The sequence below is a fragment of the Aotus nancymaae genome, unplaced genomic scaffold (genome assembly GCF_030222135.1).
Source record: "Aotus nancymaae isolate 86718 unplaced genomic scaffold, 86718_ANA_hifiasm-v0.15.2.pri h1tg000004l, whole genome shotgun sequence".
Taxonomy (NCBI): Eukaryota; Metazoa; Chordata; class Mammalia; order Primates; family Aotidae; genus Aotus; species Aotus nancymaae.
This window is the reverse complement of record NW_026988415.1, coordinates 10,153,011-10,177,484: the sequence shown is the minus strand read 5'-3', so window position 1 is coordinate 10,177,484 and position 24,474 is coordinate 10,153,011. Positions and strand designations below refer to the sequence as shown.

General features: G+C 36.9%; 1 protein-coding gene across 5 annotated transcripts in view; it reads right to left on the bottom strand.

The window, feature by feature from the left end:
• Positions 1-24,474, bottom strand: part of MCF2 (MCF.2 cell line derived transforming sequence) — a 135,415-nt gene that overhangs the window by 65,214 nt on the left and 45,727 nt on the right. For 4 of the 5 annotated variants that reach the window (XM_012469899.3, XM_012469900.3, XM_012469901.3 and 1 more), the window contains exon 1: positions 596-1,030. In XM_012469899.3, the coding sequence (XP_012325322.1) occupies positions 596-646 (51 nt within the window). In that variant the 5' untranslated portion in view covers positions 647-1,030. Of the gene's footprint in view, positions 1-595; positions 1,031-3,960; positions 4,052-5,149; positions 5,265-10,110; positions 10,177-24,474 lie in introns of those variants that run through there. The other variant, XM_012469898.3, reaches the window with a different exon arrangement.

Here is a 24,474-nt window from a genome sequence, read left to right as displayed (position 1 = left end):
CTGAAAGAAGAGATTTCCAAATTCTAGACTATAATGAAAAGTGAGTTACTGTCTTTTTTCTTTAAAAAAAAAAGTTATCAGTAGGCAACAATTTTGAACCTGTGAAGTTTAAGTTTGGAAAATAATTGAAACCATAAGGATTTCAAATCATTACAGATTTTATCACTTGTACAGTAACACCCAGGAAAAGCTACATTTTAAGTGATGATAGAATCACCTCCAGACCCATCCCTGGCAACACGCTACCTGATCACGGTGAAGGAAAGGATGAATCCTTTTATTAGATAGTATTTTAAGTCATGATTTAAAGCTATGCTGTCAAATGATTCAAAATTGTTCATACAGTCTTATACGAATAACATGACTAAGGTTCTCATCCATAAACTTGATGACATTTAGATTTTGAAATTATATTCTAACCCCTCATTTGCCTGAAAATTACCCTATGTCAATATCACAGTAATCACATCAATGCAATCCATGCAAATATAAGTCTCCATTCTCTGCATCTGTCCTTAAAAACCCCACCATGCTGCAGCATCCCACCACTTGAACTTGGGAATAGGCTTTCCAGGAGTGCAGACAGAGCCCTTACCGCATTCCTTCTGAACCTCATCTTGCCTCTCGGGGGATTTGCTTCTGCCATTTCGCCTATACACAATTACACTCTTCTTTTCCAATTGTCAATGCAACATTGATGAAATATGAGCTGCTTCTTGGGTAGTATTTAAAAACGGCAGGCAAAAATCTCTATCAAACAAAGCTGCCGTAGCTGCTTCCATTAGCACAGTGGCAGCAGCACTGGGGAGAAAAAAAAAAAAAACACCACTATCCCTGATTAGTCAGCTGACATATCCTTCCCTTCTGCTCGTTGTAATTCAGAGTTGACACATTCCTCCAATTACTTAGCCTGATTGAACCTTGTGGATTAGCTTGTGCTGGACTGCTCAAGAAGATCAGGCATGTCCTAAGAGTGGAAGAAGGAAGGAAAAAAAACAGCTCTCTTCCTAGGAGCAGGCTTGATGGGACTGGCTTTCTCCTCTCTGCAGTTTGATTTTTAAGGTGGAATGCTAAGAATCTTTGTGAAGGTAGTATTAACTCATGCTTTTTACTATCATCCTACCCTGGTCTATGACTTAAATTTCAATTCTGTTTTGTTTTCTCTGTTATTAAATTATATTCTGGGTTTAAGCCTTGTGAAAGAATATAGTTTGCAAAATTTTGTCCTGATATTAATCCAGAAAGAATAGAATATGCAAACTCTTTAAGATAGATAGGATTCCCTTCCAAATTAACCTTTCCCCAAAATGTATACCTAAAATAAAGTTTCCTCTCATTAATTATGAAATATAACCTAAATGCTTTTATTTATTTTGAAATCTACAAATAAAGGTCTTGAAATTGAATTGTATGACTATTTCACAGACACTTGTTTGAAATAATATACCACAGGCAATTATACCTAGCTACACAATGGTAGACTTCACTAGAAATCCTTTCTGAATGCCAACTTTTGCACTTGAAATGAGCTTGCATTCAATATTTACCTTTATTTCAAACAGCAACCAACAGTTTGTTGTTGTTGTTGTTGCTGTTGTCTGTTTTTCTGTTTTTTGAAACGAAGTCTTGCTCTGTCACCCAGACTGGAGTGCAGTAGCACGATCTCAGCTCACTGCAACCTCTGCTTCCCAGATGCAAGTGATTCTCCTGCCTCAGCCTCCCAAGTAGCGGGGATTACAGGTGCCTGCCACCACGCCCGGCTAATTTTTGTATTTTTAGTAGAGATGAGATTTCACCATCATGGCTAGGCTGTTCTTGAACTCCTGACCTCGTGATCCACCCAGATAGGCCTCCCAAAGTGCTGGGAGTACAGGCGTGAGCCACTGTGCCCGGCCAGTTAACCAACAGTTATTAATGGTTGAGATGTAATTAATGTGCTCTCAAGTATGGGTAGAGAAACTATACCACAAGCAAAAACATTTAACATGTTAAAAAAGAAACAACTAAAACAACCTATAGCCAGTTACATGTGGTTGACACCTCTACCCCTCCCTTGCCCAGTACGATCAATTTGGCAGTTATGAAAATAAAGGGACCCTGAGATCCAAGCTCTTTACTGAGCATAGGTCATAATTCTCCACTGAGAAAGCAGCCCTGGGAATACAGAAAGGGGAGTATCACTCCCCAGTAAACAATTAATTACCCTCTGTTGACTTCAAAATTACAGGATCATGATCTAATCTTATATTTCTCTTTAATGAAAAATAGAACCTCTGTTACAAGCTACCTATTTTGAATAATAAAAATAAAACTCTACCAAAAAAACTAATGCCATGTGCCAGTCACACAATGAAAATTAATTTAATCAGGCAGGTGCAGTGTTGGCCAAAAGAAAAATCCTGGGTGATAAAAAATGTTTTAAAGCAACAAGTGCTCTATTTAGTATAACAGAAGCAGTTATTAGCATAAACCAAGGTCTACTCAATATGCCCAGGGACCAATCCTAAAAGACCAGAGCAAGGGAAATAGCTTTTACTTTATTTATCCCCACTGATAAAGCTCAATCATATATAGAGAACAGATTTACTCTCTCAAAAGAAATTTTACCTTTTTCTAAATAACTTTGAATTTATTTGTCTATTTGTGAGCTAGTTGGAAAACGATAGAAAGCATTACCAACTAGAATTCTTGACATTTCAATTATTGCTATAGCTCTTTTGGTTACTTGGCTATTTGACCTTGGATTCATCACATAACAATTCCAAAGTGCACATATCAACGTGATTTCATCATCTATAAGACAATTATAGTGATACCTACCTGCAGTACTTAATCAGGAAATGAAGTGAATCAATAATACTTAATAAATGTGAATGCTTTTGAGAAAGCACAAATATGCTATACAAAGTCAAGTTTTTTCTATTTTATTTTACTAATCTGAGTGTATCTGATGTTAACTCTTCTCTCCACTGCTATTGATTAAACACCTGTGTTAAATAAACAGGAAACCACTTTTTGCTTATTTGTCCAAAATGAGAAATAATCCATTCTGGGTATTAAAAGAATAATGATCTTACTCATTTTACCTTGTGAGTGCTAGAACATTGGTTTGGAAGTCCAACAAACTCGATTTTTGTTTTGCCTTTGCAACTAAATCAACTTCTTGTGGTAAGCGTGACCTCCTCAATCGGTCAGGAGAACAAAGTGAGAATTTCAGATGGCTGGAAATGTTGGAATCTCAAAGAAAAAAATATATTGATTCCCAGCTACTCTGGTCTAATAGAGGAAGTTGGCCACACTGACACTTTCACAGAGAGCCCCAATCTTGCCAGCTCAGAAGGAGTCTGGGAGTTGCTCATCTCCCTCCTCATCAATGAAAATAAAGTGTCAATTTCATGATATCCTTGTAAGCCTAAAAATAGATCATCTTGGTCATGGGCAGAACTGTATTTCTCATTGTTTTAATTACAGAAGATGTTTCTCTGGGTCTTGGGAAACTGGGGACTAGATACCAGTAGGGGAGATACATCATTTTATATGAGACTCATCTCCCTATCCCATCCTAGGGTAAAATAAGTCTAGAAAGTTGTACACCAAAATGTTAAAAACTGCTTATTTTGGGGTGGTTGGATTACTGACTATTGTTTTAAACTTTCTTCTTTATATTTTTTCACATACAATGAGTATGCAACACAGCTATTTCCACTAAAAAAAAAAAAAAAGTTTCCATAAAAACTTGCCTTGTTTGAACCACCAACAACTCACTCATTCTTATTAGGTTTTATTTTGGGTAGTTATTTATCTCAGTCTCCACTACAACCTCTCCTTCTGCTTTCCCTCCTCACCATCCCATCTATTCTTATTGTCTCCATCAGTACCAAAGTAATCTATACCTCCCAAAACAGAAAGTATCATATAAAACAAAAATTAAAAGTTACTGTGCACTGCATAGATACTTACTGAAATTTTTTGGAGAGAGATTTTGAGAGAAGACCACGTATCCAATCTTCGATCCAGAATAATGGTAAACTGGGAGTCAGATCCATTTTGCCTGCAAGATAAGAGGAAATAAGAACTTTTTCTTAATAATAATGTAAATTTGTTATATAGGTCTTTGTTCAATTTCTGATTATTTCATCTACATTTGATGTCTTCACTGAAGAGAGATTTGGATTTGGAAAGCTATCACAAAGTAGTATCTTAGAAAACTAATTTGAATGCATATTCCCTTACTCACTATTTAAAATTTCTTTTGCAGCATTAATGTCAATCTTTTAAATAGGAAAGTAATAGAGTAATGAAGATAGGTCACTAAAATTGATTTGAAATGCTATATAATCTTGGGTGTGGGAAAACTCAAAAGATAACTGTCCTTCATGCTATCAGATTTAACTTTCCATGCAATCCATCATGAGTCAATGATCCGTTCACTCATTCAAAATAACACTGCTAAATCTATTTTTCTAACTCTAGTCTGCTCCTTGAGGAAATGCAGTTTAATGGAAAATATAACTTCTATTTGCCCTAAAAAGATCACTTTCAAGCTTCAATAGGTACATTGTAAGTTTCATTTTTTCAGATTTGATTTTTGTTCATGAGACTCTGAATTTTATCATCCTATATTTGTGTCCTCTTGTTCTTCAGGGTTAGTAACTAGAAAATGCTTCCTTTGAAAATTTTGCCTTTAACATAAATGAAATCTCTAAGAAACCTTTCTAAATTTTCCATTTTAAAGCATTCTAGTTCCAAATAATTTTTAATATCAAGACATTCCTCCTAGTATCTCCTAGTACCACTATTGAATCTACTTAAGATTTGGTCTTCTTGTGTTATATTCAGAAGGAATGAAAAATGGCTGTCCTTACTCTTGGCTGGTAATATTTCCTTTTAAGCAAAGTAAAGTATTTATGTTTCATGGGAACAAATACTCCTAGATCCTCAATTTTATTTTCATAAACCATCAGTATAATTTTTGTAACAATTTAGGTAGCTGCCAGCTTCTCCTTCTAAGTTGTACTTCTCATCTACTTTGAAGTTGGTTGATTATTCAGAAAAATAATAATAGCTATATCAAGCCATTTTCCTGTTATGACATCCAGATGGATATGTGATATAAAGTGAATTGAAAAATTGTAATGAAATATTATACCTTGCAATAGATGTCAGGTAAGTAAGCACTTTTGCAATTACTTCCTCTGGTATACATCTAAAATTACAGTTTTCTGGAAATGTAATAATCCAAGCATTGTCCTTTCCCCGGCCACCTACAATAATAGAAAAAATCAACTGAATTTAAAAAGTATATAACAATGAGGCAAGGAAGAGGATTTTAGATATGAATACTGTTTTACAGCAACACAATGTTATAAGGATTATGATCTCTACATAAACCAAAATGGTTCCAAGTTCCTGACACTTCAAGTTTAAAAAGTGGCAGAGTAGTTTCTCAATAAAAAAGGAAAAAGAAAGAGAGCAAAATGAATGAATATAATCAGAAGAAAATGTCATAAAATACATATAATAAATATAGTTGAAAATAGCCGATTCCCCAAACTGGACAACCAAGAGGTTGCGAAATAACTGTTTCTATACCAATGAGCCAAAATTCAAAATGAGTGACTGATGACTTGACAGCAAGTGGAAAACTTGATATAATCGATCTCTTAGTGTCATAGTGAGCAGGAAAAGATACAGAGCACACTATAGGAAATAGGTGATGGTTTAATGTGTTTATGGAAGAAACAAGAAAAGCAATAATGACAGGAATGATATAGGAATTTTATTAATGCAAAGAAAGATGACAAATTCCCTGTGGGTTAACATTCAATGTTAACCTGGGTTCAGCCTGGGTCGGTGTCCAGGCAGAAGTGTAGGACTGTGGAAGCTCCCCACAGGCCCATGCAGCCATTAACCTGGAGCAGTTGTATCCAGCAGTATCTTGACCAAGTGGGTGACCTTGACCCCCAGTAAGCATGGATCCCAGGGTTTATAGGTGAGGCTGCCCTAAGCTCATTTCCATAGGAACTAGGAATAGTGGTAACTGTCATAGGGATTCTTGGTGGGGGAATGATTGCACTGGTTCTGGGCTTTCATTCTGATCTCTCCACCTGTTTCTCTATCCATCCCAGTAGCCCTCTATGCAGCCTGGAGGATGAGAAATACTGAAAATGAAAGCCACCTAAGTGCAGAGATGAGCCTTACATGTGTTTAAGGTCCACATCTGCAGCCAGCCTAGCACCTACACAGAGCATGAATGCTCAATAAAGTGCTAAATAGAATTTGAAGAATTATTTTAGGAGAAAAGTTGCAAGGTGGCCTTTGAATTTAGCTCACTGATAGAAATTTTTTGAGTTTAGTTGTAATTTTTATTTGGCTGAATTTAAGTTAATGAAGATGTATAAATATTTTTAACTTAATCTGCAACTAAAATACGACAATAGAAAAGGATATAGGCCAGGCACAGTGGCTTATGCCTGTAATCCCAGCACTTTGAGAGGCCAAGGTGGGAGAATGACTTGAGGTTAGGAGTTCAAGACCAGCCTGCCCAACATGTGGAAATCCTGTCTCTACCAAAAATCAAAAATTAGCTGGATGTGGTGGTGCATACCTGTAATCCCAAGCTACTCAGGAAACTGAGGCAGGAAAATCGCTTGAACCTAGGAGGTGGAGGTTGCAGTGAGCTGAGATCGCACCACTGCACTCCAGACTGGGCAACAGAGTGAGACCCCATCCCCACTCAAAAAAAAGAAAAAGAAAAGGATATAAAATGGAATCATAACAATATTCAATCCAAAAGAAGACAGAAATGAAAGAAAACAAAGAACACATGGGACAAATGGAAAAATCTACCATCTTACTATTTGTATTTTCCTTATTATAAGATAGTAAGATGGTAGATTTGAATCCATCCATATGAATAATCACATAAAATGTCAATGACCTAGACACTGTAATTAAAAGTCAAAGATCAACAAACTGGATAAAAAGACCAAATTATATGCTGCCCACAAAAACACATGTTATAAATATAAACGTTCAAATGTATCCAAAGCAAAGGATAGAAAAAGATATACTATGACAATACTAATCAAAACAAAGCTGTCTAATATTTGACAAAGTAGATTTCAGAGTAAAAAATATTACTAGATATTAAAATGATCATTTGATCATGATAAAGTGGTCAATTCATCAATGGGACATAATTTTAAATGCTTATGCACCTAATAACAGAACTTCAAAATACACAAAGCAAAAATTGATAGAGCTACAAGGAGAAATAGACAAATTCAGAATTTTAGTCAGAAATTTCACTACCCATCTCTCAATAATTGATAGAACAAGTAGACAAAGAATTTGCAAGGATATTGTATACCTGAACAACAGTCTCAACCAACATGACCTAATTGACATTTCTAGAACACTCCATCCAACAGAAGCAGAATACACTTTCTTCTCTAGTACACATGGAAAAAGATCAGATAAATTATTTGCCTCAATATTTACCAAGGGAAACTTGAGAGTACTCATTCCCAAATTAATTTTTTAATCAAACTAGCCCAAAGTATTAAATCAAAGGGTTATTAATCTTCACTGTATGGTATTCTAGAATTAAAGAGTAGAGTGAAAATAATCACTGAGAATAAATGGCATCCACTCAAGAGTTGTTAAGAAACTCAAAGGAGAAACTGTATAATTCTGAACCAAGAGATTTAGTGAATCTTTAATCAAAGGGCCTCTGTAAGTAGAGTATGGTATAGAACTAGTAATATAAATAATATGTAATATATAATGTAATAAATATCTTAAATATAAAATAACTACATACTTGCCAAGCAAGCTAGTCACTCTAGTTAAGGACAGAACCATCTAGCACTTAGGCAATTATACTTATATAAAAAAAAAAAACAAAAAAACGGCAGCAAGGTTCCTATAAGAGTAAATTATCATTGACTAATCTATAAGCTATTATTAACACTGAACACCTACAAGTACTGTCCTAAGTAGTAAACTTGTGAGAAGAGAACAAAAGAGATATTTATATTACAAATTGGAACGTTTTTATTATTATTATTATTATTATTATTATTATTTTGCCATTGGGAACCCTTTCTTCAAGGGAAGCTATAGACAGAAGCATTTTTAAAATGAATACAAAAAGCAATTAAAGAAGGAAATGTGTAGAGTGGGATCTGGATGAGTGCAGCAAGCCCTGAGGACGGTTCTATTTAGAACACAATTTGGAAAACACAGATAATCTTAAGTAAAATCTCTAAAACTTCAAAGTAAACCTAACACACTGCTAAATTTACTGACACTGTCACACATTTATGCCACTTATAAAATAAAACATAAAGCCATAATTAAGTCATCACTAATTCACAGTTACCACTAATTAGAATCATTTTTTAATTAAGCTTTATCATAGGTGTAATTATAATCATTTAAAAGCAGAGGCCAGTCTGGGTGCAGTGGCTCACGCCGAAGCACTTTGGGAAGCCAAGATGGGAGGATCGCTTGAGGCCAGGAGTTCAAGACCAGTCAAGGCAACACAGCAAAACACTTTTACTACAAAAAATATAAAAATTAGCCAGGTGTGGTGGCACACTCCTATAGTTCCAGCAACTTTGGAGGCTGAGGTGGAAAAATCACTTGAACCAAGGAGTTTATGGCTACATTGAGCTATGATCATGTCATTGCACTGGAGCCTGGGCAAAAGAGCAAGACACTGTCTTTAAAAACAATAAATAATGGCAATAAAAGCAGAGGCCAGATTGAAGTGTCCAATTAGGATCACTTATAAAATAAAAGTTTATTTAGTGAACTGAGCATGTAGGTGCCATTTCTAGGAGAATTAATTAAACTATTTAAAAGGAATAAGATAGTTTCTTGTACTCTTGACACCTAAGAAGCACTCAACTTTATAAAAACAATGTATTAATACATACCGGTAAGTTTTTCTTTATCTGATTAATATGACAAATATAATCTTTAATGATATAATTCAAATTACTCTAATACCTGAGAGTAATTTGCTTGTTTTTAAGCAAAACTTTCCCTAAAGTCCGACCAAAAGCTAAAGGGGTGGGATCGTTTACCATAGTTACATCTCTAAAAACATGTAATGTTATTTAGTGGCATTATTCACAATAGACAAAGGGTAGAAGCAAGCAAAGTATTTATCAATGGATGAACAGATAAACCAAATATGGTATATACATAAAATGGAATATTATTCAGCCTTAAAAAGGAAGGAAGTTCTGACACATGCTACACATCGATGAAACTTGAAGACATTATGCTAAGTGAAATAAGCCAGTCACAAAAAAGACATATACCGTATGATTTACTTATATTAGGTACCTAGGACAGTCAAATTCATAGAAACAGAAAGTAAAATTGTGGTTGACTGGGGCTAGAGAGAGGAAAGAATGAAATGGGGGGTAATTGTTCAATGGATATAGAGTTTCAATTTTGCAAGATTTGAAGTTCTGGAGACGGTGGTGGCAATGGTGGCACAAAAATGTAAACACACTTAATGATGCCAAACTGTACTCTTAAAAATGGTTAAAATGATAAATTATATGTTAAACATATTTTATCACAATTACTAAAAATTACATACAAATACATATATATGACAAAAATCAGCTTTATAATGTATAAATGAAATCCTAAAAAAAAAAAAAACTTAGTGCATGCTGATTATTTAGTGAGTGCAACTTGCCAGCATTTGTAATAAACATTGGAGTAATCAAAGAAGTTGCCTCAGCTGCTCCCCTCCCACCCAGCCTGCACCCACCTAGGAGACATATTCTACTTTCAACTATCATAGATTTTTGAAGACTCATCTGAAAGTCAAATGTACAAGAGTGCTAAGGTCGGTTTTACTCACATATCTAAAATGCTTAAAACTTCTAATTATTCTCTAAATGTCCATTTGTTTAGAAACTAGGTGCACAATGTATAAATGTTTATTAAAATAGTGCTTCTCAAATGAATATATATAATAGCTCTATAGAGACAGAGAGAGAGCTATTTATATAATAGGTACCAAACTAACTGCTAATCAAGTCATATATCTATCTGGACTATTTATAAGAAAGTGCTTACCAGACAGGAAGGCAATATCTTGCATTAAGAAATGACTGATGTCCTTTATACGAAGCAGATTCGTTTCTATGACAAACCAGAAAAGAGAGGAAATTACATATATATTAAGGTACTGCATTACATGATTTTAGACACAGGATTTCTCACTGTGTCTAAAATTATTCTGGGAGTCCCACAGGTCTGTGCCCATAGACACCGCTGATCTCTTTCCTCCTCTCAGCTACATGGCAAGGAAATCACACTCTTGAAAATATCACTGAGTAAGTAGAACCAGTGACCTACTTCTCACAATCTATGCCCAAGACATTAATTACTCTCACCAGAAAGCCAAGGACAAAGACGCAAACTCCAGGACATCCAGATTTATTTGAAGGGTAGATGGCCATGGGGAAACACTATAGCAGATTGTCTTCTATTTCTGATAATGCCTTTCATTCTACAAAGCTTTATTAGCCATTACAAAGTGCTTTTTGGATTTTTTAATCTTATTGAATCCTTAAAAAATCCCTGAGGTGGGTATTGTTATCCCATTTTACAAGTGGTGAACCATATAGGCTTCTGAGTCTAGATAGATGTGGGTTCAAATCCAGCTTCTTACATTTACTGGCCATGGAAATATGGGTAATTTAGTTAGCCTATCTAAACTTTAGTTTCCTCAGCTGTGAACTGGGCATAATGATATCTACCTCACAAGGTACCATGCAAACGAAATTTGAAATACCTGGCATAATGGTAGGTGTTCAATAAATAGTAGCATATTAACTCATTTTTTATCATTATAGATGAAAAAATGTCCATGCATTGTTCAATGTGCTTTGATTGTCACAGATCTTAAGTGTTAACTTACAATGTACAATTCTAGTGAACTGTATAGGGGCCAAAAAATGAAAGTACACTACCTGCCTCTGGTCCATGAACAAGGATAACTTTTTAAAAGAAAACGGGTCATCAAACTAGGCTATTTTGGCTTGTCAGTTTTAATGCCTGTGGTTCCACATCTCTTACTGAAGCCGTATTTTTCACCTGCTTTCTGATACAAAGTGCCTTCAAAGTCCTGGTCTCTGGTGGTGTCAGCCTGATGATGCATTACCCTTCTCAGTGCTCCTCAAATTATACCACATGAATGTGGTTTATAAAGGATAATCCTCAAAGGAATTTTAAAAAAAAGAGTTCTCAATGGTTCCACAATAGACAGTGGAATAAGTTATCTGTTACAGAACAATCCTCCCAACACATGATTTGAAACATAAAGCAATTTTAATTGACATTTATTTTTGTAAGATACATGCCATTACAAATCTCTACTTTGTCAAGACATAAGTCATTTCTTAAAAATGTCGTGTAATTTTACATATTTAGACTCTTGATATATTTCAGACCAAGGCATACACATTTACACATGCAATTATTCTTCCCATGCTAGATGTTTAATCAGATAAAAGAATGTGTTTATAACAGCTACAAATATGTGTTCCATATTGACATTTTTAGGATGGAGCCATAGAAGAAAAGTGAGAATTAGGGTAATACAACAAATACAAGAACTCTCTCTCCCCTCAGGAGCCTGTAAAAGTGGCAATAGCTGAAACATGTTCTACTTTTTCTTTCTTTATTATTATGATTATTATACTTTAAGTTCTGAGATACATGTGCAGAACGTACAGGTTTGTTACACAGGTATACATGTGCCATGATGATTTACTGCACCCGTCAACCCATCATCTACATTCGGTATTTCTCCTAATGCTATCCCTCCCCTAGCCCCCTAACCCCCAACAGGCCCTGGTGTGTGATGTTCCTTTCCCTGTGTCCATGTGTTCTCATTGTTCAACTCCCACTTATGAGTGAGAACATGTGGTGTTTGGTTTTCTGTTCCTCATTAGTTTGCTGAGAATGATGGTTTCCAGCTTCATCCATTTCCCTGCAAAGACATGAACTCATCCTTTTCTATGGCTGCATAGTATTCCATGGTATATATGTGACACATTTTCTTTATCCAGTGTATCGTTGATGGACATTTGGGTTGGTTCCAAGTCTTTGCTATTGTGAACAGTGCTGTAGTAAACATACGTGTGCATGTGTCTTTATAGTAGAATGATTTATAATCCCTTGAATATATACCCAGTAATGGGATTGCAGCTTCAAATGGTATTTCTGGTTCTAGATCCCTGAGGAATCACCACACTGTCTTCTATAATAGTTGAACTAATGTATGCTCCCACCAACAGTGTAAAAGCGTTTCTATTTCTCCACATTCTCTCCAGCAACTGTTTTTTCCTGACTTTTTAATGATCACCATTCTAACTGGCATGAGATGATATCTCATTGTGGTTTTGATTTGCATATCTTTAATGACTAGTCATGATGAGCTTTTTTTTCATATGTTTGTTGGCAGCATAAATGTCTTCTTTTGAGAAGTATCTGTTCATATGCTTTGCCCACTTTTTGATAGGGTTGTTTTTTTCTTGTAAATTTGTTTAAGTTCCTTGTAGATTCTGGATATAGCCCTTTGTCAGGCGGACAGATTGCAAAAATCTTCCATTCTGTAGGTGGCCTGTTTGCCTGTTCACTCTGATAATAGTTTCTTTTGCTGTACAGAAGCTCTTTAGTTTAATTAGATCCCATTTGTTAATTTTGGCTTTTGTTGCCATTGCTTTTGGTGTTTTAGTCATGAAGTCTTTGCCCATGCCTATGGCCTGAATGGTATTGCCTAGGTTTTCTTCTAGGGTTTTTATGGTTTTAGGTCTTACATTTAAGTCTTTAATCTATCTTGAGTTAATTTTTGTATTAGGTGTAAGGAAGGGGTCCAGTTTCAGTTTTCTGCATATGGCTAGCCAGTTTTCACAACACCATTTGTTAAATAGGGAACTCTTCCACCATTGCTTGTTTTTGTCAGGTTTGTCAAAGATCAGATGGTTAGGCCGGGCACGGTGGCTCAAGCCTGTAATCCCAGCACTTTGGGAGGCCGAGGCGGGTGGATCACGAGGTCAAGAGATCGAGACCATCCTGGTCAACATTGTGAAACCCCGTCTCTACTAATACAAAAAAATTAGCTGGGCATGGTGGCGCGTGCCTGTAATCCCAGCTACTCAGGAAGCTGAGGCAGGAGAATTGCCTGAACCCAGGAGGCGGAGGTTGCGGTGAGCCGAGATCGCGCCATTGCACTCCAGCCTGGGTAACGAGAGCAAAACTCCGTCTCAAAAAAAAAAAAAAAAAAAAAAAAAAAAAAGATCAGATGGTTGTAGATGAGTGGTGTTATTTCTGACGCCTCTGTTCTGTTCCATTTGTCTATATATCTGTTTTGGTACCAGTACCATGCTGTTTTGGTTACTGTATCCTTGTAGTATAGTTTGAAGTCAGGTAGCATGATGCCTCCAAGTTTGCTCTTTTCGCTTAGGATTGTCTTGGCTATATGGGCTCATTTTTGGTTCCATGTGAAATTTAAAAAGTAGTCATTTTCTAATTCTCTGAAGAAAGTAAATGGTAGCTTGATGGGGATAGCATTGAATCTATAAATTACTTTGGGCAGTATGGCCATTTTCACGATATTGATTCTTCCTATCCATGAGCGTGAAATGTTTTTCCATTTGTTTGTGTCCTCTCTTAGTTCCTTGAGCAGTAGTTTGTAGTTCTCCTTGAAAATGTCCTTCACATCCCTTGTAAGTTGTATTCCTAGGTATTTTATTCTCTTTGTAGCAATTGTGAACGTGAGTTTGCTCATGATTTGGCTCCTTTAAGTCTGTTATTGGTGTATAGGAATGCTTGTGATTTTTGCACATTGATTTTGCTGAAGTTGCTTATCAGCTTAAGGAGACTTTGGGCTGAGATTATGGGATTTTCTAAATATACAATCATGTCATCTGGAAACAGAGACAATTTGACTTCCTCTTTTTCTATTTGAATACGCTTTATTTCTTTCTCTTGCATGATTGCCCTGGCCAAAACTTCCAATACCATGTTGAATAGGAGTGGTGTGAGGGGGCATCCTTCTCTTGTGCTGGTTTTCAAAGGGAATGCTTCCAGTTTTTGCCCATTCAGTATGATATTGCCTGTGGGTTTGTCATAAATAGCTCTTACAATTTTGAGATAAGTTCCATCAATTATCTAGTTTATTGAGAGTTTTTAGCATGAATGGGGAGTTGAATTTTATCAAAGGCCTTTTCTGCATCTATTGAGATAATAATGTGGTTTTTGTCATTGGTTCTGTTTATATGATGGATTACATTTATTGATTTGTGTATGTTGAACCAGCCTTACATTCTAGGGATGAAGCCAACTTGTTCGTAGTGGATAAGCTTTTTGATGTGCTGCTGGATTCGGTTTGCCAGTATTTTATTGAGGATTTTCACATCAATGTTCATCAGCAATATTGGCCTGAAATTTTCTTTTCTTGTTGTGTTTCTTCCAGGTTTTGGTATCAGGATGATGCTGGCCTCATTAAATGAGGTGAGGAGGAGTCCCTCTTTCTCTGTTGTTTGGAATAGTTTCCAAAGGAATGGTACCAGCTCCTCTTTGTACCTCTGGTAGAATTCACATGTGTTCTACTTTCCAAATGAGAGAGCATCAGACATAAAAATATTCCTGCATAATAAGAGACCCAAATTTCTCCCTTGCTTTGGTCAGTAGGAACAAGTATAAAGATAAACTGATGCATTTTATGTCAGGCGGCAGATCTGAAAATGCTAATATGTACAACTTGATTCCTCCAATATCACTCAGACTCTTGCATAGCTATGGAAACGATGTCCACTTACTCTACATTTTAAGCACTCATGTAATGAGAGAGGCCTCAGGACACAAAATAAAAGTCTGTGGGCTGGGAGTGGGAACACCAGGGCCTAGTGTGAGCCAGACTACTGAGCTGCTCTGTAATTTTCAACAAGTCACTCCCCATCCCACACCTCATTACCCCATTTTATTTTATATTTCTTATTCAGGTAAAAATATACATATAAAATTTACCATTTTAAGTGTACAGTTCAGTGGTATTAAATACATTTAAATTCTTTTATTCCTCTTCATCACCTCCCCTCTACCTTTCCCAGCCTCTGGTAACCACCAATTTACTCTCTATCTTCATGAGATTCATTTTTTTAGCTCTCACATATTAGTGAGAACATGCAGTATTTGTGTTTCTGTGTTTTTCTTATTTCACTTAACATAATTGCCACCAGTTCCATTCATTTTGCTGCAAATGAGAGGATTTCTTTCTGTTTTATGTATGAATAACATTTCATGGTATATATATATGTATATATATAGACACCATATTTTCTTTTATGCATTCATCTGTTGAATGGCACTTAGGTTGATTCCATATTTTGGCTATTGTAAATAGTGCTGCAATAAACATGGGAGTGTAAACATCTCTTCAATATATTGACTTTCCTTCTTTTGAATATATACCCAGGACTGGAATTGTTGAATTCTATGGTAGTTCTATTTTTCATTTTTTGAAGAGCCTCCACACTGTTTTTCATAGCGGCTGTACTAGTTTACTTTCCTACCAACAGTGTGCAAGAATTCTCCTTTCTCCACACCCTCACCAGCATCTGTTATTGCCTGTCTTTTTGATACAGGCCATTTTAACTGAGGTGAGATATGCCATTGTAGTTTTGATTTGCATTTCTCTGATGATTAGTGATGTTGAACATTTTTTCATATACCTGTTGGTCATTTTTATGTATTCTTTTGAGAAATGTCTATTCAGATATTTTTCCCATTTTATGAATTGAATTATACGGGTCCTTTGCTGTTGAGTTGTTTGAGCTCCTTACATATTCTGCTTATTAATCCCTTGTCAAATGGATAGTTTGCAAATATTTTCTTTCACTTTGTGGATTGTCTCCTCACTCTGTTGATTGTTTCCTTTGCTATGCAGAAGAATGTGATCCCATTTGTCTATTTTTGCTGTGGTTGCCTATGCTTTTGAGGTTTTGCACAAAAAACTCTGCCCAGACCAATGTTCTGAAAAGTTTCCCCAACATTTTTGTCTAGTAGTTTCATAGTTTCAGGTTTTCAGTTTAAGTCTTTAATCCATTTTGATTTTATTTTTGTGTCTGGTGAGATATAGGGATCTAGTTTCATCCTTCCACATATATTTATCCAGTTTTTCTAGCACCATTTATTGAAAAAATTTCCTTTCCCCATTGAAGATTCTTGGCACCTTTGTCCAAGATGACTTGGCTGTAAATGTATGGATTTATATCTAGGTTCTCTATTCTGTTCCATTGGCCTATGTGTCTGTTTTATGCCAGTATCATGCTGTTGTGGTTAGTATAGCTTTGTCGTAAATTTTGAAGTTATGTAGTATGATGCCTGCAGCTTTGTTCTTTTTGGTCAGGACTGCTTTGGCCATTTCAGGTCTTTTGTGATTCTATATACATTTTTAGAATTTTTTTCTATTTCTCTGAAGCAGGCCTTGGAATTTGATAGAGAGTGCATCGAATCTGTAAATTTCCATGGGTAGTATTGTCATTTTAACAATATTAACTCTTCCAATCCATGAGCATGAAATATTTTTCCAATTTTTTGTGTCCTCTTCTATTTCTTTCATCAAATTCTATAGCTTTCCTTATATAGATCTTTCACTTCTTTGGTTAGATTGATTCCTAGGTACTTTATATTTTTGTAGCTATTGTAAATGTAATCAGATTGCTTTCTTGACTTCTTTTACAGATTATTTGCTGTTAGTGTATATAAATGCTACTGACTTTTGTATGTTAACTTGGTATTCTGCACCTTTACTGAATTCGTTTATCAGTTCTAACAGTTTTTTTATGGAGTCTTTAGGTTTTTCTGGGTACAAGGTCATGTCATCCACAAACAAAGCTAATAAGGCTTCTTTCTTTCCAGTATGGATAACCTTTATTTCTTTCTCTTGCCTAGTTGCTCTGGCCAGGACTTCCAGTGTTATGTTGAATAAAAGTGGCAAAAATGGGCATCCTTGTCCTGCTCCAGTTCTTGTATGGAAGGCCTTCAAATTCAGTACAATATTAGCTGTGGTCATTACTCCCACTTCAGAAATGAGGGCAATATGGTAAATGCTTTCTAAGTTACCTTACATTCTATGAGATCCAACAACATGTAAAATCAATAGATATAAAAAAGACTGATGTTTTCTATCATAAAATGTAGCCCACAACTGTGCCAATATAATAACATTCCCATACTAATGAAAAAGGATAAAATAATGGTTACGAGAGAAAATATTACCACTTTAAAAAATGATCAAGTTCTGGATTGAAAACAGACTGAAGGGGAAGGAGATAACACAAGAAGGGCAACAGAAGACACAGTTATCATTGAACAGCTGCAAGGGACAAGGTAAGATTGTTGCTGAGAACAAAGAGAAACAGAAAACACTGACTTTCAATAAAGCTGTGACATTGAGTTACACGCAGCTTTGTACCTGACCCTCTTGAATTTCCACACATATATTTTCCTGAGATATAAAAATGAGAACAAATAATTTATAATGTTCCTATTGCTGACCTTCTTTTTTATTATTGCATTTTAGGTTTTGGGGTACATGTGAAGAACATGCAAGATTGTTGCATAGGTGCATACATGGCAGTGTGATTTGCTGCCTTCCTCCCCTTCACCTATATGTGGCATTTCTCCCCATGCTATCTCTCTCCAACTCCCCACCCCCCGCTGTCCCTCCCCTATTTCCCCCCGACAGACCCCAGTGTGTAGTGCTCCCCTCCCTGTGTCCATGTGTTCTCATTGTTCAACACCCACCTATGAGTGAGAACATGCGGTGTTTGATTTTCTGTTCTTGTGTCAGTTTGCTGAGAATGATGGTTTCCAGGTTCATCCATGTCCCTACAAAGGACGCGAACTCATCGTTTTTGATGGCTGCATAATATTCCATGGTGTATATGTGCCACATTTTCCCTGTCCAGTCTATCATCGATGGGCATTTGGGTTGGTTCCAGGTCTTTGCTATTGTAAACTGTGCTGCAATGAACATTCGTGTGCATGTGTCCTTATAGTAGAACGATTTATAATCCTTTGGATATATACACAGTAATGGGATTGCTGGGTCAAATGGAAATTTTTATTTTGCATTTGTGATCTTAATTTCTATGTTGTTGCATAATGAGACAATAGGATATTACATCAGATTTTCTATAATCTTTCTGGAGCATTTAAAAACATATCTCCACACACTGATTTCCATACTGAAAATAATTTCGCAAGGAAATCATTCATTACAGGAAAAAAACCCACACATTACTTAATCCAATTTAATTTGCTGAAGGAACAATATTCACTTAAGTCTCCAATCTCTTCCTTCTTATAGAGGATTCTTGGATATTGAAGGTGAACTTTTACATATTCTTAAGGTAAAAATATAAACAAATCACAAGACAAATGAATATGACTCAGAATTCTATTAATTTAAAATTTGGAACATAAAAACTAAGTTCCTCTTACCTCCCTTACTGACCCCTTCCAAACTCATGAGTATACAGACTTTTTGCTTTCTTTTCCTAGAATCACTTGCTGTACTGAGAATATAGTATTAAATCTTATTCTAAAAGATACGAAAAAGATAATCTATTCCAATCAACTATATGCTTGATTTTTCTCTCTAGCATCCTTACCACAGAGCAGCTTGGCTTTTGTTTGAACACTGTTAGTGATAGGAAAGGGCTTGTCTATCTTCCATGGAAGTCATTTTATCTACAGATATTTCTGACTTTAGAACAAAGTGCTTCTTCATATGAAGTCTTTATAGCTCTCTCTATTGCTTTCTGTTTGTCTTCTGTCTCTGAGGGGAAAAACCAACCATCCAACAACCAACCCACCAGTAAACTGACTGACCGAACCTGATCAAATAGGTTTGAGAAACACTGCATACATAGCCGATACCCAAGGAGTCACAATGTGTACGTATGTATTTACTAGGAAATGTTGCAGTGTGCTTAACCCCCAATAGTTCATAAGCTTATTTGATTGTGAACCTTTACTTTTCTTCAGAACATCTGTTTAAATACAGCTTAGAACAGAATCTGGCATATAGTAGACACTCAATAAATATTTGTTAAAAAAGTGAATGAATGCAAAATAAATCTTTAAAAACTTTAAAGTACACCCTGTATTGAGGTGAAGCATGTTCTGCATGTTTACATGTGACACAGCCAACCTAGAGCAACTGACTGGATGGGTATACCTTCCTTCTTTCTGTGAGCCATTATATCCACACATTTTAGAACTTTAAAAATTCGTATTTGGATTTCTAAGCTTGTATTGTCATTGATACAACTACCTTTTAAATTATAAAATAAATATTAATGATATGTTTGCTTGACTCTTTTGCTTTTGATCATATGTAGGAATGAATGAATTGGCAAGTGCTTTTTTTGACTTTTGTTTCCAATTTGTGTCTGTGTTTAATTGTACAAGCATATGGATTTTCAGCAGAAGTCTTAAATGATGATTTGCTCAATTAGGGTGTTTTTAAGGGTGTTTCTCAGGTTACCTGTTGAGTTATAGCCCTTTATTTTGCTTCTAAATCAGCTTTTTTTGGGCTTAGCAACAAGTCCAATGTAAGGAGAATGCATCCTTTTTATTTGTGAGGAGTTGGGTTTTCTACATAGGACAGCTTGACCACCTTCCTATCAAATGTCAATCTAGTCAACAAGGAACATGCTGTAATGTAGATTTGATCCAGATTTGTTGATCTAGGCTTTTAATTTATTATGCCTTAAGATAATGAATTTAAAAGGTCAGCAATGCACATAAACTAGAAAACCTGGAAGAAATGGATAAATTCCTGGACACTTGCCTCCTCCCAAGCCTAAACCAGGAAGAAGTCAAAACCCTGAATAGACCAATAACAAGGTCTGAAGTCGAGGCAGCAATTAAGAGCCTACCACCCCAAAAAAGCCCAGGTCCAGATGGGTTCACAGCCGAATTCTACCACACATACAAAGAGGAACTGGTACCATTCCTTCTGAAACTATTCCAAATAATCCAAAAAGAGGGAATCCTTCCCAAATCATTTTATGAGACCAACATCATCCTGATACCAAAACCCGGCAGAGGTTCAACAAGAAAGGAAAACTACAGGCCATTATCCATGATGAACATAGATGCAAAAATCTTCAATAAAATACTGGCAAGCCGATTGCAACAGCACATCAAAAAGCTTATCCACCATGATCAAGTAGGATTCATCCCGGGGATGCAAGGCTGGTTCAACATACGCAAGTCTATAAATATAATTCACCACATAAATAGAACCAAAGACAAAAACCACATGATTATCTCAATTGATGCAGAGAAGGCCTTCGACAAAATTCAACAGCCCTTTATGCTAAACACCCTCAATAAACTAGGTATTGATGGAACATATCTCAAAATAATAAAAGCTATTTAAAACGAACCAACAGCCAATATCATACTGAATGGGCAAAAACTGGAAGCATTCCCTTTGAAATCTGGCACTAGACAAGGATGCCCTCTCTCACCACTCCTATTCAATATAGTACTGGAAGTCCTAGCCAGAGCAATCAGGCAAGAAAAAGAAATAAAGGGTGTTCAAATAGGAAAGGAGGAAGTCAAATTGTCTCTATTTGCAGACGACATGATTGTATATCTAGAAGACCCTATCGCCTCAGCCCAAAATCTCCTGAAACTGATAAGCAACTTCAGCAAAGTCTCAGGATACAAAATCAATGTGCAAAAACCACAAGCATTCCTATACACCAATAACAGACTTAAAGAGAGCCAAATCAAGAATGAACTGCCGGCCGGGCGCGGTGGCTCAAGCCTGTAATCCCAGCACTTTGGGAGGCCGAGGCGGGTGGATCACGAGGTCAAGAGATCGAGACCATCCTGATCAACATGGTGAAACCCCGTCTCTACTAATACAAAAAATAAGCTGGGTATGGTGGCGCGTGCCTGTAGTCCCAGCTACTCAGGAGGCTGAGGCAGGAGAATTGCCTGAACCCAGGAGGTGGAGGTTGTGGTGAGCCGAGATCGCGCCATTGCACTCCAGCCTGGGTAACGAGCGAAACTCCGTCTCAAAAAAAAAAAAAAAAAAAAAGAACTGCCATTCACAATTGCTACAAAGAGAATAAAATACCTAGGAATACAACTAACAAGGAACGTAAAGGACCTCTTCAAGGAGAACTACAAACTATTGCTCAACGAAATAAGAGAGGACACAAACAGATGGAGAAACATTCCATGTTCATGGTTAGGAAAAATCAATATCGTGAGAATGGCCATACTGCCCAAAGTAATTTACAGATTCAACGCTGTCCCCATCAAGCTACCAATGACCTTCTTCACAGAACTGGAAAAAACCACCTTAAACTTCATATGGAACCAAAAGAGAGCCCGCATAGTCAAGTCAATTCTAAGCAAAAAGAACAAAGCGGGAGGCATCACACTACCGGACATCAAACTATACTACAAGACTACAGTAATCAAAACAGCATGGCACTGGTACCAAAACAGAGATATAGACCAATGGAACAGAACAGAGCCCTCGGAGGCAATACAACATATCTACAACCATCTGATCTTTGACAAACCTGACAAAAACAAGCAATAGGAAAGGATTCCCTGTTTAATAAGTGGTGTTGGGAAAACTGGCTAGCCATATGCAGAAAACTGAAACTGGACCCCTTCCTGACACCTTACACTAAAATTAACTCCAGATGGATTAAAGACTTAAACATAAGACCTAACACCATAAAAACCATAGAAGAAAATCTAGGCAAAACCATTCAGGACATAGGCGTAGGCAAGGACTTCATGATCAAAACACCAAAAGCATTGGCAACAAAAGCCAAAATAGACAAATGGGACCTAATCAAACTCCACAGCTTCTGCACAGCAAAAGAAACAGTCATTAGAGTGAATCGGCAACCAACAGAATGGGAAAAAATTTTTGCAGCTTACCCATCTGACAAAGGGCTGATATCCAGAATCTACAAAGAACTAAAAGATATTTACAAGAAAAAAACAAACAAGCCCATTCAAAAGTGGGCCAAGGATATGAACAGATACTTAACAAAAGAAGTCATACAAGAGGCCAACAAACATATGAAAAAATGCTCATCATCACTGGTCATTAGAGAAATGCAAATCAAAACTACATTGAGATACCATCTCACACCAGTTAGAATGGTGATCATTAAAAAGTCTGGAGACAACAGATGCTGGAGAGGATGTGGAGGAATAGGAACACTTTTTTTTTTTTTTTTTTTTTTGAGGCGGAGTTTCGCTGTTGTTACCCAGACTGGAGTGCAATGGCGTGATCTCTGCTCACCGCAAGCTCCGCCTCCTAGGTTCAGGCAATTCTCCTGCCTCAGCCTCCTGAGTAGCTGGGATTACAGGCACGCGCCACCACGCCCAGCTAATTTTTTGTATTTTTAGTAGAGACGGGGTTTCACCATGTTGACGAAGATGGTCTCAATCTCTTGACCTCGTGATCCACCCGCCTCGGCCTCCCAAAGTGCTGGGATTACAGGCGTGAGCCACCGCGCCCGGCCGGAATAGGAACACTTTTACACTGTTGGTGGGAGTGTAACTTAGTTCAACCATTGTGGAAGACAGTGTGGCGATTCCTCAAGGACCTAGAAATAGAAATTCCATTTGACCCAGCAATCCCATTACTGGGTATATATCCAAAGGATTATAAATCGTTCTACTATAAGGACACATGCACACGAATGTTCATTGCAGCACTGTTTACAATAGCAAAGACCTGGAACCAACCCAAATGCCCATCGATGATAGACTGGACAGGGAAAATGTGGCACATATACACCATGGAATATTATGCAGCCATAAAAAACGATGAGTTCGCGTCCTTTGTAGGGACATGGATGAACCTGGAAACCATCATTCTCAGCAAACTGACACAAGAACACAAAATCAAACACCGTATGTTCTCACTCATAGGCGGGTTTTGAACAATGAGAACACATGGACACAGGGAGGGGAGCATCACACACTGGGGTTTTTCAGGGGGAAATAGGGGAGGGACAGCGGGGGGTGGGGAGTTGGAGAGAGATAGCATGGGGAGAAATGCCAGATATAGGTGAAGGGGAGGAAGGCAGCAAATCACACTGCCATGTGTGTACCTATGCAACAATCTTGCTTGCTTACATGTGAAGACATGTACCCCAAAACCCAAAATGCAATTAAAAAAAAAGTAAAAAAAAAAAATTCCCAACAAGCAATTATTAACAAGGAAACTTTCTTTGCTAACAGTTCAAGAAACTTGAAATGTAAGATGCATTATGAGTAGTTACAAATACAGGGTCAGAATCCTTTCAGCCTACTCTGTCAGAGTGAAGCCTCTGCTAAAAAAGATTTTGCTTTGTTTTGTTTTGTTTTGTTTTTTGAGACAAAGTCTCACTCTGTCGCCCAGGCTGGAGTGCAGTGGTGCGATCTTGGCTCATTGCAACCTCTCCCTCCTGGGCTCAAGCCATGCTCCAACCTCAGGCTCCCAAGTAACTGGGACTACAGGTGCATGCCACCACACCCAGCTAATTTTTCTAATTTTTGTAGAGACGGGGGTCTCCTTATGTTGCCCAGGCTGGTCTGGAACTCTGGGCTCAAGTGATCCTCCCACCTTGACCTCCCAAAGTGCTGGATTACAGGCGTGAACCACCACACTTGGACAAATGATCTTTTAAGAATTACTTCTCTGGGAATTTTTGCCTTCATGATTTGAGTCCATATCACCATTCCAGGAATTTAATCCAGACTAAGTTTATTAGTTACTCCTATGAGGTTAATGATAGTTTAAAAATTAAGTAAATTGGTATCTATAAGCATTCCCATTTTATAGAAAACATTTTTACTTCAGATTCTAGAGTGTAACAGCAATAATTCCAACCCTTGAGCTTTATTTCACAGTGACACTCTCATGTCCATTTATCCAACCTCTCTGGGTTTTCAATTCATATACAATAGAAGGATATGGGTTCTGAACCAGGCTGCACACAATGCCACATCATCCAAGCACTACAGAGCCATAGCAAATAAACTACTTAAAAGAGCAAATGCCTCTTTTCTCACATGGTTTCCTAAAAATAAATAAGAGGCAAAATCAGAGCACAAACAAATAAAAATAGAAAGGGAAATGTCAGTCAGAAAGATAGTCTCTTCTATGGCAATAAACTCATTGCCACCACCTATATGAAAACAGACTGAGAAAGTGTAGTAAATGAACAATAGTTACCATTTGCTGAGCAACTAGTATTTACCAAACACTACACAAGGCACTGTATACGCAGCTTCTCTGGTCCTAACAACAATCCTCCAAGGTTGATAGTAAAACACTTATCTTGCAGACGAGTTAACAGGCTCAGAGAGGCTACCATTCATGTT